The sequence below is a fragment of the Pelophylax lessonae genome, assembly GCF_965119305.1.
Source record: "Pelophylax lessonae genome assembly, chromosome: 8".
Lineage (NCBI taxonomy): Eukaryota > Metazoa > Chordata > Amphibia > Anura > Ranidae > Pelophylax > Pelophylax lessonae.
In genome coordinates this window covers 36905011-36919765 of record NC_138775.1, presented here as the reverse complement: position 1 = coordinate 36919765, position 14755 = coordinate 36905011, and the positions used below count along the sequence as shown (strand labels likewise).

Sequence of the window (14755 nt, the reverse complement as noted above, 5' to 3'; positions counted from 1 at the left end):
GCAGAAAGTCTGTCTATGCCTATGGGCAGTCCCAGGGGGTATAACGCCCTCTCTGCTATAGGTACTGCGTTTTTTTTTTTCTACCTTTTTTTCCTGCCTAGACAGGCGTTAGAACCTAGTTACTTGCTGGAATCTTTGGTCCTGGCAATTTATTTTATTTTTCTCGGGTTTTTTTTTCCTGTGATATCTACAATCCACTGCCGGACTGGGCAACAGGCGCATAATCCACCCCAGTCTAGCCAGGCGCGACATAGCCCAGCTGGATGGGGACTGGCCTGCGAGTTAAACGCCTTGCAAGGTCGCATATGGTCTCGTCTCGTAGCGTTCCCCCTTGGCCGACAGCCTCTCCATTAAGATTGATAGGAGGTTCTGTCTGGAGCGGTGCCCGCCTGGTTTCTGGTATGGTAACTGTTTGTCCACCCCCCCCCCTCCCCTGGAAAGGTTTTTGGGGTGGACATGGGCCCCTCCTTGGAATGGTAGAACCCCTGAGTTCCCCCCCTCCCTGTTAAGGCCCCCATTCATCTGTCCCTCCATCCTAACCCCCCACCCCCTCTCTCCACTTATGCTGGGGCTGTGTGGGTGGTCTGGTCCACCTCCAGGGGTGGAAGCAGGGTGCTATGCCGGCAACCGAATAATTGGCTATGCGGCGGGGTGGTTGTATCTGGTGTGCGGGGTCCTCTCCCTCTCTGCTGAGGATCGCTTGGTGCTTTGTGCCTGGTGACCAGGTGGTGCTGCCGGTGCAGTGGAGGTTGTCCCTTGCAGTGTGTTACACTTTTTGTGGGGTCCCCTTGGTGACTCATGGAGTCCTTGGAGCACATCTCCCCACCTGATCCCCTCTGAGGATGCAGGGCCCTCTGGGCTCCCTGGGTTCTAACTATCCATCGATACACTGACGGCGGTCCTGGAGTCCTTTGTGTCTTTGGAGGAGGTGGCTTTTGGGTGACGGGCTAGCAAAAAGCACCCACCGCCTTCCCCTTTCTCATCGGTCTCATCAGATCCTGAATTTGATTTGGCCGCCATGGACATGGGTCACACTGTTGGGTCTGCGACCACGAACCCATAATCCTCAGGTAGTGAGGACAATTCCTCCATATCTGCATGAAAAGGTGGTGGGGTGTTTAATCAAAAACTGGCCCTTGAGTACTATCAAGGGTCAGGTGTCGGCCTTAGCGGTCTACTTTCAGCGGCCCTTAGACACATACTCCCTTGTGTGTACCTTTCTTCAGGGAGTAAGGCACTTGGCCCCTCCAGTGTGGTCTCCGTTCCCGCCTTGGGACCTCAATTTAGTGCTCTGTCCTCCAAAAGCCAACTTTTGAGAATCTTTGGGTTATATCTGCTAATGCTGTCCCAGAAGTTGCCCCCCCCCCCCCCCCTCTGTGGAGTTGTAATTCTTCTGACACTGCTTGTAACAAAACAGAGTACCCATAGCAGAGGGGGAGTATACCCCCTGGGACTGCCCAGAGGTGTAGCCAGACTTTTTTTCTGCTGAGTTTCCTACTCCTGCAGGGAGCAGTATAACCTAATGGTTAAGAAGATCAGGAGCTGTGTCCATCAATGAACATCAGAGAAATGGATTTTACAGTAAGTCAAAAATTCCATTTTTTTTTTCTTAACTTTGTAATGCGGACCTAACCTGTCACAGAGGTTTGGTGTGTAGTGTCTGTTTACTTGTATTCTCTCCTTGTCTCAGCTGTACTGTCGAACGGTAAGGCCCCCCCCCCCCCCCCCATATGAACCCGGGTTCAGAGATCATATTTTTTTGTCTAGAAGCGTGAAATTGGGTAACAAAGCTACTTATGGCTCTTTTCCACTGCATGGAACCGAACGGTTTGGCTTGCTTTTGTGCTTTTCCACTGCTGGTACCGCATGGTATGGTGGAGGTACGGTACGGCGGCGCTTTTCCACTACATGGAACCGAATGGTTCGGCTCGCTTTTGTGCTTTTCCACTGCTGGTACCGCATGGTACGGTGTAGGAACGGTTCGGTACGGCGGCGCTTTTCCACTGCATGGAACCGAACGGTACGGCTCTCAAAAACAGTACCACCTCGATTGTGGTTCCAAGAGGTACCATATCCCACAATCCTTTGCATGCAGTCACTACTAGCCACTGATTGGTCAGAGAATGCCACCCACCCCGTTGTTATCCCACCCACTTAACTTTAGTACTACTTTAGTGGAAAAGCAAACCATACCATACCGTACCGAACCGTTCCAACACCGTACCATGCGGTACCAGCAGTGGAAAAGCAAGCAGGGCCGAGTAGAGCCGAGCCGGTACTTGCAGTGGAAAAGTGCCATTAGATTTGACAAGTAAAGATCAGTTCCCTGGAGACAAGGATGTGGAATTTTGTTTTTTGTTTACTTTTTGTTCCCCACCACTTCCTGTCACCCTGAAACACTGCAGGAAGGTAAGAAATTTCCTCAGCAGTGACACGGCAACATCATCACTAAAATGGATTTGGCTGGAGTTCTACGTTAAGCTGTCCAGGAGGAACACATTGAAACCTTGTAAATGGCTCATTGTTTGAAATTCTGCTTTATTGCTGGTGTATGTAGCTTTAAGACCAGTGTTTAGTCCAATAATCCAATTTGCTATACATTGAGGCCACACTTGGTAATGCTGGTCCTTATTTTGTTGGAAGTGACACTTCTATTTGAATTGGGGTAGGATTAAAATGGAGCTGTATATAAACTCATGTAGCTACATTTAGTAGTGCTTCTTGGTTTGGCTACATAGAGAGTAATCAGAGGACTGAAATATTTGACTTTCCTGGGGAAAATGCTTCTGCAGGTTCTGCTCAGTGCTGGGAGATTTACTAAAACTGGAGTACTCAGAATCTGGTGCAGCTGTGCATGGTAGCCAATCAGCTTCTAACTTCAGCTTGTTCACATAAGCTTTGGCTAAAACATAGAAGCTGATTGGCTTCTTTGCAAAGCTGCACTGGAGTTTGCGCACTCCAGATTTAGTAAATCAACCCCTTTATGTGGAGCCTTCATCACTTTGTAATGTCATTTCTGCTGAAGGTGAGTAATGGCCAATGTCGCTTTTGATTCCTCATGCTCGGTTGAATTTGCATGACCATGTACCAAGACCTTGAGACTTTTGACCAATACCTAAGGGAGCCTGGAGCAGCATTTTCCCCTAGATAATGTCACCCTTTGCCAAATTAATTCATTTCTGCAAAATTTTCTTTTATTTTGTGTTAATGGCTTGCAGTGTAATCCACTTATGTACATACAAAGCAGAAAACTCTTGACACAGGTGGGGATGTTCAACAAGTTAGTTGAATCAGCCTCATGCCAACTATGTAAAGCATACATGTAGCAGCAAGGAAAGTGGGCCTTAAGGACCGCATACATGCATAGATGGCGGCTGAGGTTGATCTGAGAGCATGCTCGTGACACCGTGACCAAGCTGTCACCTACAGCAGTGGTCCTCAACTCCGGTCCTCAGGGCCCACTAACAGGCCAGATTTTAAGTATTACCTTAGGGAGATGCAGACTGGAATACTGCAATCACTGAGCAGCAAATGAGATCACCTGGGATGTATTTCAGTTATCTTGCAAACCTGGCCTGTTAGTGGGCCCTGAGGACCAGGGTTGAGGACCACTGACCTACAGCCCCTGGTCTCTAGTTCTGATCGGGAGCTGGCAGGATGGGTTCCCTATCATGTGGTTATTGCAACTGCCAATAACAGTGGTCATGTGACTGGGAAGCCCATCCTCCCCCACTGCCTTAAATCAGAAACTAAACCCATTGATTTAAGTTTCAAAAAAGTTACATTCCTGGTAATGTAAGGCTCCATTCACACCTGCCACCCGCGATTGTGGGCAGAATCGCCGCAATCCCTAAACTCTGTGCAAAAATGACAAATCGCACAATGCTTGCTGTTCATTGTTAATGGCACCCAAACACGGGTTTGGCCATATCGCAATGCCTGAAGCTTGTCCAAAATGGAGCAGGAGCTTCTTTTGGGCGTCAGCTTCATGTGTTGCTGTTTTCCTGCGATTGTAGCACGATTTATTGTGCATAATTGCACCCGCGTTTAGGTGACCTTGAAAATGGCACCCGAACAAGCGTTGTGCGATTTGTCATTTTTTGCATAGCATTTTTGGATCGCATCCATTCTGCCCACAATCGCAAACGCCCAGGGTGTGAATGGAGTCGTATTTACTTGTGCTCTCAGCCAAACTGTCAAACAAACCATTGAATAGTTGGTGTCATAACTGATGTGTGCAACATCATGGGGATTGAAGATCAGAGGCCAAGTTGGCTGCTTCCTTGCCTGAAAACGATAGGAGGGTTTAGTTCCGCTTTAAGACCCAGTTAAAGGCCTGAGTTGGGCGGGTGGAAAGTGGCTAGGTCCGGAGTGCCGTGTAAATTTGATTTGAGTTGTTAGAAGGTGGAAATGACTTTTGTTGAGGGTAAAACTGATGGGGTTTATCATTAAAACATTTGAGAACTCATTTACACAATGTACTTTTGCCTTTCAATTAACAATGAAATTTGTTGTTCTGTTTAGTCGGACATTCTTGATAGACAAGTGATGATCAACAAGCCTCAGGTGATTCATGAATGAATGTTTGTCTCAGAGATTAGAAATCACAATCCTCCTTCCACTCTGGTGTTTGAATGTTTCATATGTATCGGTTGGACATTGGAGCTTGAATGAGATATTGCAGCCGTTTAGACCAAAGTTCTCCACTGTCTGTGAATGCTTGGGAAGCTATGGACGCCCAATGGCAGCTGTGCTGTCTTTAAATGATGCCTGTGTTAAGAGAAATATGGTGGCTGTGACCCTTGACATCTCAAAATAAAAAAAAAAAAATTGTGTGTTGCCTGGCTTTCTGGATTCAGGACCTTTTTTAAATGGCTGACCCAGACAAAAAAAGTAAGCAGAACCCCTGGCCTGCATACTTGATCCAGGTCAGTGACCCAGTGAAGCCATTGATCAAAATGGCAGGCTACTGGCATTTTCAATAGTCTGCAATGGTAGCCCTCGTATTCCCTTTGCACAGGCTTCCTTTAAACACCTTCTAATAAAATGCAACCCTTAAGCTGTGATGAAGATCGTGCAGGCTTAGGCCTTGGGTACCATGACTGAACAGGTTTACCCTTCTTCCCAAGACCCTGTGTATGCTGTTTTCCAATGCAACGATTAAGTTAGCCATATGATGCATTTTTTACCCTTTGGAACATAGAGGTTGGGGCTGTGCAGGTGTCTAGAATTTGACATTAGTGGAGCTGGGTATGAGAAGTGTTCTAGTGCTGTATGAAGTTTACTGCATGTCTGAATATTAACAAATGTTATCTTCTTTAGCCCTGAATCAGTTGAAGCCAGTCCAGCAGTTAGCGGAAAGACCATCTATACAGCCCATAGTTATCCAGGCAGCCAAAGCCAGGGGTACAGAGGTCTGCCCTATGCGGTAAGTACAGTGCTCCAGTCTGTTATAATGCTGTGTAAAACTTGCTACACATGGTCCTGTTTAGAACTGGCTCAACAAGAGAAAACTATACACATGTATGGCTAGCTGTACAAGCAGTGTAATGCAAGGGCTTGGTTGGGCCTCTCCGAGTTAAGGGAAGTTTTTATTTATTTTTATTTTAAGAATCCTACTTGGGTGGTTGCTGTATCAGTCCAATGCTGCATTTGTCCCCTGCCGGCTCTAAGACTGAGAACAGAGCGGTCAAAAACAGCTGATCGCCTGGTTTTCATAGCTCTGTGAGCAGAGCTGGTGACTGTCACCAGCTTTCTGCTCTATCCCCCCATATTGTCGTCTTGCCCCAGCCTGGACTGGCTCTGTGATGCTCGCTGACAAGGGCCTTTAGCCCACTGTCTGCTGAAAACAGGGTCACAGAACGAACTGCACTCCTGTGATCCACAGGGGAAGTACAGCCGAACAAGCTTTGGCTGTACTTCTCCATTAAGCCTGCTAAAGATGGTTTGAATTGTGGCCAGTTCAGCGGTTACAGTCAGTGATTCAAACCATGTATCGACAGGCTGATTGTACCAATGTTTGATGATCGATTAACTTGGAAACAACCAGCTTGTCGGATATTTCACGCAATTGAAAGTGGCTGTAGACGCTAGCAATCAGTGTGTTCTTTCAGCCAAGATGGTTCCCCACCCCGTCAGGAGAACACTATAGATTCATGGGAAGGACCCCCCAATGATGGGAGAATCGAGAAAATCGTACCATCTATGTCAGTCTCTATCTTTTGTCTCTTCCCATCGTTTTGAGGTCCAATAAGGAGTGATAAAAAAAAATGTACAAACTCTGAGAAAATTATTTTTGTTCAAAGAATGTTCATATGATTTTCGTATAGTATGTACACCACTTTCCACAGCCGATTCTGAATTTTTGTACGAAAAATTCTCGAATGAACGAACTCCAAAATTTTTCTTGTACGAAAAAAACAAACGATCTTCGTTTAATATGTACTGTTTTAGTACGATTTCTGTACAAGATGAATCAGAAAAGAGACTGCGCATGATCAGAAACAAGCCACAAAAAAAAAGCCTTTGTCGTATGAGAATTTTTGTACGAATTTTCTTACATTGGTTCGCTGATTTGCTGTGAAACGAGGAAAATCGGACTATCGTTCGCCTCAGCTTATTTATTTTATTTTATTTTTTTCTTGTCTTTAATACTTTGTCCTGCACTTGGATCAGGCATGCTATAAACAAGCATCAGATTTCCTTATCTCTATGCTCCAACATTCTGAAAAGGAGAGCAACCCCCATGTTCTGACAGATTCACCTGAATATATAGAACAGTTGTAAAGGACTGTATGTTATTTACCTGTGTTTTTTGTGGTACAGCTGAGGACTAAAAGCCTGTCATTCCCCACAGGATCACAATTACGGAGCCCCTCCACCACCTACACCCCCTGCATCCCCACCAGTACAGGCCATCATTCCCCGTGCTGCAGAGGTAAACGGCATTCACTCACCAGAAGAAGAGAACTCTGGGGATAGCGACAGCTCTTCTGAGGGTGAGGGAATTACCAGCTGGTGCCACTGCAATACCTCGGCGGACGGCTTCCTTGTAAAGTGTGAGAAATGCAGGTGAGTCAGATATCCTACTGACTGGTCTTTCAGCACTTTGACACATGGGCAGCCTGGTGCTCTTGCAAAGGTTTTGGTTGATGACAATTTTGATTTGTGATGTATGCATTAATGTGGCAATGTAATTAATTTTATCTTTTTTGTTTGCCTTTCGGAATAAAGGGGTGTGAACCGAGGAAAGGTGATTCAACTAAATCGCAGGAAGCAGGACAATGTCTCGGGTAAGTAGTTATCATTTGCCTCTCGTAAAGTGTAAAGTGATAATAGCTTTGGAAAAGGAGGCCTGTGTATTGAGTTTGGTGTCCCGAGATTTCTGCCCACATCAAGCAAATTGCCTGTCTGCAAATTGTGTGATTTCACGTGTTCTTGCTTGTGACTTCACCTGTGGAAAGGATGTGGTATGCGAATTTGTGTGGGGAAACTTGATGTGGATGGTTGTTGTATACTGCATAGCCGAAATATTTGTGTACACCTAACCATCTATATGATATTGTTAGACAATCCTATTCCAAATCCACAAGCATATAGGTTGGCCTCCCTTTTGTGTCTGATTTTTGGAGTGTCTGTGGGAGTTCATGCTTTTTCAGCCATAAGCCTTTGAGAAAGTACTGCTTCTGGACGAGAAAAAGCCTGATTCAGTCAGTATTCTGTTTCATCTTCGAGATAATAAGGAAGGTTGAGTTCAAGTTTGTTTGCAGATCTCTAGCATTCTTCCCAACAGAACTTTAAAGTCATTCTAAAGGTTAAAAAAAAAAAATCATGTTATACCTACCTGTTCTGTGTAATGGTTTTGCACAGAGCAGCCCTGATCCTCTTATTGGGTCCCCCATCGGTCCTGGCTCCTCACCCCTACCAAGTACTCCCCATATCAAGCCTATTGCTATAGGGGCACTCAAGCTGCCCTCCTGTGAATGGACATATTCTATTTACACACAGAGCTTGCCTCTCTCACCCCTCAATCTCTCCTCATTGGCTCACTGGCTGTGATTGACAGCAGCAGGAACCAATGGCTCCTGCTGCGGAGTGTCTGAGGGGAGAGAATCCCCCCTCCACCTGTATAGCCCTGTCAATCATTCTCAGGAATCTGAATGAGAGAACTGCAAGTCTCATCTTCCACCACTGCCGATGGTTTGTAATTCTCAGTACACTGTGAGCATGCTGATCATCACACTCCTAGTCCATTCACGCTGCCTAGAGCTCTAACAGAGAGCCTGTACAAAGGTATGGGCAACAGAGCTGCAGGCAGTGTCTGCAGGAGCCTGACATTGCACCCATAATCCACTGGATTGCTGGTGCAATACTCTGCACTCTCCTGTGAAAAATATAAAATAAAAAATTCCATGTAAAAAGTATGTGCCTTTTATTTTTTTTTTTTTTTTTTAAATAAGTGAGCCTTTTAATAGAACTGTTTTTTTGCACAGGGGTAGAGGTGAGCTGGAACAGAAAAGGACCTTGTTCATATTGCTGACACTTAGTAGGAAACGCACAATTGTCTTAATAGACTTTGTATTCTGTATCGGTATCCAGGAAACACCTGAGCGTGATCACTTCGAGGGGTGACTACATATTTTAGGCAGTATAGGTAGCTGTGATTGTCTGGTGTCCACAAACATTTGTCCACTTAGTGTGTCTATATATATCTATATATATATATGATCTGGAGATCCTTTAACACTTCCATTGGGCAAGAAAAACTAACAACTTTACTGGTACCAGAGAGGACCAGTCAGACTTATAAAAAGGTAAGTACTACAAAATATGATTAAACAACATGATGCTCTTATTGGATGATACAAGCCATACAGTCAAACTACAACAGCAGATCTTTGCTATATACTCTAAGAAGACCTCTTGGAGTATATAGCCAAGATCTACTGTTGTAGTTTGACCATATGGCTTGTATTCTTCAATCAGAGTACTCTTTTCATGCTTTTATGATTTTTAATCATATTTTATAATACCTTTCCATAACAATACCTGACCGTTCCTCTCTGATACCAGTAAAGTCCGCTAGTTTTTGTTTTTTTCTTGGTCAGTATCCATGGATATGTAGTACCCTATTTATAGCCTGTTTCATCTTTTTCCATTTCCATTGGGCATTTAACATTGTTTCTCTAGTGCAGCCATTATATGCCCTACTCCATTACCAATGATTTAAAAAAGCAACCAAGTGTCAAGCTGTGGTAAACTGAACATGAAGTGAATGAATGTTGAGATGTCCTAAAGTGGCCAGTGATGTACTTTTGAAGTCCTGCCTATTTCAAAAGATTTTTATTTATCCTATTTACAGGAGGGGAGAGCAGTGCTACAGAAAGCTGGGATGAGGAACTGTCTCCATCTACCGTGCTTTACACAGCCACCCAGCACACGCCCACTAGCATCACACTCACGGTCAACAGGGTTCGCAGGAGTAAACCCAAAAAAAGGAAGAAAAGCACAGAAAAATCCCGTAATGCTCCAAAGGCCAAGAAAATAAAGGTATAGAGGATCAGTTTTTTGCCTGTCTCCCTTATGCCTTCTAGAGAAGCAAAGGTTAGGAGGACGTAGTAAATACCTCCCAAGTCATGTCTTCCAGTGAACAATGCTCTAGTGCTTTATTTACTGTACATATACCTTCTTAAGATCATTAAGGCTCCATTCACACCTGGGCGTTTTTGAGTGTTTTTCAGCTCCAAAAATGCTCAAAAAAACGTTCCAAAACGCCCAACAAGTAAAACCCCATTCATTTAAATGGCCCCTGTTCACATCTGAGCGTTTTACAAAATACCTGTAGCTGAAAAAAGTACATGAGCTTCTTTTTGGGCCGATTACCAGCGGTTTTGATAGATGTCAATGCCTGCCTCCAAAAATGCCTGAAAAAAAACCACCCCTGAAAATCGCGGTAAAAAAACGCGGTAAAACGCTACGCTCAAGTGTGAATGCAGCCTTAGTGTTACTGTCCTCTTGTAGACCGGATTATCACTCACTGTGCACTTGGTGACTCTTCAAAGCAATGTTTTGTCTGTAGAATGACAATGATTATATAACCGTGATGTCCTCATTCTCATAGATTTACATAATGGTTATATGTCCCAGAAATCTCAGTGTACTAACTACCTTTTTTTTTCTTTTTTTTTTTTTTAACTATGTAGGCATTTAGAGAAGGTTCCCGCAAGTCCTTACGAATGAAGGTGCGTTTCTCAGGATTCCTTTTACAATTACAGGCTCAATTCACAGGGATTTGAGGGCTCTTTTTACACTTTGTTTTTTAACTTGTGGTTTTCCCATCAATATGTGAATCTCAAATAAGTTATTGCAAAGGTGTGGAATTTTTCACCAGAAATGGATGGTTTAGGCTCGAGTTCACATATATGCGAATTGGATGCATTTTGAACGGCATCTGATTCGCATAACATATGAACCGTCAGCCTTCTCAAGGCAGCCGGTTCTCACATGTGCAAGGCAGCCCCAGTGCATATTTTTTTTTTTTTTTTTTTTAAAGGGTCCTGTGTGATTTTGGGTCCGGTTCAGGTGCAATTTCAGTAAACATTTGCATTTGAACCGGTGAACAGAACCGCACAAGACTCCCGCACTGAAACCGTGTTGGCACACGTGTATCCAGCCTAAAATGTTCCTTAACTAAGGACTTAAAGTAAAAGTTCAGCCAACACCTAACTCTAAGCCTACTCGCAGCCACATTCTGAAACTAATATTTCTCTTTCATTCATTGACGGATACAGCTCCTGATATTCATAACCATTGCGATATACTGCCCCCTACAGGAGTAGGGCACTAGGCAGAAAGGATTCTGGCTACACCCATGGGCAGCAGTCTGTGCTAAAGCCACTCAGGTTTTTTTTTTTTTTTTTCTGCCTAATCAGGAGTAAGGACCTTTTTCCTTGTTGGGATCTTTGGTCCTGGCTAAAAATTTTATAGGTAATTTTTTTTTCTCCTGGATTTTTTCCTGTGAGATCTACAACCAACTGCCGGACTGGGCGACGGGCTGGATAATCTAGATCCAGTGGACACCCCAGTCTGGCCAGCGGGCGCTCAGACCTCAGCTCCGCGCTAGGTCGGCCGCAAAATAGCCCCACTGGACAGGGGCTGGCCTGCAAGTTAAACTCCTTGCGAGGTCACATATGACCTTGTCTTGGCCTGAGTCGCAGCGTTCCTCCTGACCCCCGCCAAGTCCCTCATCCTAACTGGCGACGGGGACCAGGGGGTGTGCGATAGGATGATTGTGCAGGGATGGGAGGTGGGGGTTTGTACCTGGTGGGGCCTCCTGTCCTGCCTGGATATGTCCTTGAGGCCTTGTCTCCCTCCTGGGTCCCTGTAAGCCTTGTGGTGCCGTGTGGGGGCCGCCATTTTGTTTTAGCCTGTGGTTCTATACACGGCAGCCATGTTTGTTTAGTCTTGTGGCCATTTTCTTGTGGTTTGCCATTGGAAATAACAGCGGCGAAGACAGTGGAGCCCTGTGGCCAGCGTTTTTTCGGCAGTTGGAGCCCCTCCTCTTCCTCTGGTGCTGACTTTGAATCATTTTACTTCCTGATCACCGCATGTGTAGTCCAGATTCTCCTGGTGGCAGCAGGTGCCTGTTTCTGTGGCTGGTGAGTCTGGTGGAGTCCTCTCCATTTCTGCTGAGGATCGCTTGGTCCTTTGTGCCTGGTGACTGGGTGGGGGTTGTCTCTTAGCAGGGGTGGTCCTTCCTGTCTAAGAGCGGTCTTTGCTGCCCAAGCTCTACTGGACAAAACTTCAGACCTGGTCTTAGTACACCCCCTGTTCTGCGACTATTTCCAGATGGATTTGACAGACAGTGGTTCAGGCCTATTCCATCAGGGGTCAGGTTCCTTCTTTCCCTGTCAAGGCGCACTCTACTCGGGTGCTTAATGGCTCCTGGGGCTTTCCGTTAGGCATCAGTGACGCAGGTTTGCAAGCCGGCCACCTGGTCTTCGGTGCACACTTTTGCAAAGTTGTATAAAGTGGATGTTGGCATCTGTGGATGCTTTATTTGGCTGCAAGGTTTTGCAGGCTGCTGTTTAGAGGACCTGATCCGCTTTGAGGGGTGTCTTTTTTTTTTTTTTTTTTTTTTTTTTTTTTTCAGGTGGGCTCCAGTTGTGTTTGGTTGAGCTCCTGTTGCCCGGTTGGCAAATGTTTAGCCTTGGGAATTTTTTTGTTTTTTTGTTCCCACCCCTCACTTCTTTGGGATGTCCCAATGGTTATGAATATCAGGAGCTGTGTCCGTCAGTGAACGAAAGAGAAAATGGCATTTTTGACTTACTGTAAAATCCATTTCTCTGATCATTGATGGACACATCACCCACCCCTCTGTGGAGTTATTATTCTCCTGACACTACTTGTAACAAAACTGAGTGGCTATAGCAAAGATAAGGAGTATACCCCCTGGGACTGTCCATGGGTGTAGCCAGAATTATTTTCTGCCTAGTGTCCTACTTCTGTAGGAGGCAGTATAAGCCAATGGTTATGAATATCAGGAGTTGTCTGTCAATGAACATCACAGAAATTTAGGTAGGTCAAAAATCCCATCTAGCCCTAAAAAGAAAAAAATCGATATACTTGCCTGTTCTGCAGCCGGTCCAGTCCCACGCTGAGCTGTCAGCAGCGGCTTCAGTATGTGGGAGTGGGCAGGAGAGACAGCAGACAACAGAAAGCCTTATAGTAACTCTATGGGTGATGCCCCCTCCCAGGCATTTCCCAGCCATTGTTTGTTCGCTGAAGACTCGACCGGATCAGCTTCAGAAAAGTTGTGTATTGCGATTTTTACATTCGTTTTTTGTGTTTGCAGATCTGTTTGTCAGGATAACCTGTAGATCCTTCCAATTTAAGTCTGCACCCAACACTTTCTCTAGAGGGGTGACAGCGCCACCAACTGGATCCAAGAGCTGTGGTGGTGTCAGCCTGCCGTGCACACTCCAGCTCACCATGCCTACTTAGCTTATATACAGTTTATACAGCACATCCATCGGCCTCATGTGTTAGTGAGAGACACAGTTAATTTGGGCCAGCTTGCCCCAACTGATTTATGTAAAATGTAGCAAAAGATGGAGTTCAGCTTTAAATGTTATGAGTTGTGACCTTTTAAGTCCATGTTTTAAACGTTTTTGGATACTGTGCCAGCGATTTTGGTCACCTGTTTTATGCCAGCCTAAGCCGACACCAAAATTCACCACCATGCTTTCAGTACAAAGCTCAAACATGACATTGCAGTGGAAACACAATGACACAATGGGGTCAGAAGCTGGCAGCTTGTATGTACATGCTGCCTACAGCCTTCCCCTGTGTATAAGTACACAGTCACGTTTAACACACATGAACTACAGATCTGATTCCTTAAGTCAGTTGGGAAATACCTAAACCAGAAAACCATGAGCGCGCCCACACACTTGCATATGACATTAGAAATGAAACAAGCTGCAGGACAATCTGCTGTGTGGGAAGGCATCATGGATAGTAACTATGCCTGTGAGCAGTGTTTTCCCAACTTTTCCCTATCCTGCAAACCAGAATTCCCATTGCAAAGCCCACTTAACACTTGTTCACATCTATGCAGTTTGCTTTTGACCCATTTTTTGCAGTTTTTTTTTTTGCAGTGTATTTTGCACACACGTTTTTGACGCATTTCTCATCTTTTATGCCTTTTTTTTTTTTTTTTTTTGTACAATTTTGTTGGCTGGGTTAAAAAATGCAACCCATGGCAAAAACGCACTACATGCTTTTCTGCAGCTTTCCCTTTGAAGTCTATTGAGCCAAAAAAGCACCATTTTTGCTTTAAAAAAAGTCCCTTATCCTTTCCAGAAACGCAGTGGCTGAAAAAAGCATAGATGTGAACGTTTCACATGGGAAACCATGCTCTCCTGCAAGTAGCTTCTTCGATAAACTAGTGCCAACACTGACTCACAATCTGCAGCACCACCTGTAGGCCAAAGCCAATAGTGCAGCCAAGTCTCCCCACTTAAACATGTACTACAGCACCCCTCACAAATGCACACCACCCCATAGTGTGACCACAAAGTGGGCATATGGCATACTGGGTTGACCAGTTTCCTCAGCAGGGAATGCTACTACAACAGTTAGCTTTTCACGATTAACTATTAAAGTGATACTAAAGTCTTTTTTTGTCTTAAAGTAACAAATGTCATACTTTATGCAATGGTTTTGCACAGAGTAGCCCCCATCCTCCCCTTCTCAGGTCCCCTGCCGGTGCTCCTGGCCCCTCCCTCCTGCTGAGTGCACCTGACCCACTGCTTTGTGTGTCCATTCAGATATGGAGCTGTGGCTTGGCCCCGCCCCCTCTCTCTCCTCATTGGCTCACTGACTGGTTGACAGCAGCGGGAGCTCAGCCAATCAATCTCGGCCAGAGGGAGAGTCCCGGGCAGCATCGATGGTTCGACGTGGGTCTCAGGTAAGTACTAGGGGGTGAAAGGGAGCCTGCTGCACACAGGTTTTTTCTCTTTTGTTAATCGACGGACAAATCATAACTACTGGGTTATAGTGTCGCCTCCAGGAGTAGGACTAGGCAGAACAAAAAACACCTGGCTATACTTATGGGTCGTCCTCAGCTTGGTATATAACCCCCATCTCTGCTCTAGGTAATCAGTTTTAATCTGTCTAATCAGGACCTAGGCTCCCGACTGGGATCTCTGGTCCTTGCAATTTGTTTCTCCTTCCTTACATCTTTTGTTTTTTT

The 14755-nt window shown here is 45.2% G+C and overlaps 1 protein-coding gene across 2 annotated transcripts in view; it reads left to right on the top strand.

The window, feature by feature from the left end:
- The window catches only part of SETD5 (SET domain containing 5), a 181519-nt gene that overhangs the window by 118857 nt on the left and 47907 nt on the right, over nt 1–14755 (top strand). For both annotated transcript variants that reach the window (XM_082265992.1, XM_082265991.1), the window contains exons 4-8: nt 5323–5428; nt 6857–7071; nt 7234–7292; nt 9362–9549; nt 10203–10241. In XM_082265992.1, the coding sequence (XP_082122118.1) occupies nt 5323–5428; nt 6857–7071; nt 7234–7292; nt 9362–9549; nt 10203–10241 (607 nt within the window). The remainder of the gene's footprint in view (nt 1–5322; nt 5429–6856; nt 7072–7233; nt 7293–9361; nt 9550–10202; nt 10242–14755) is intronic.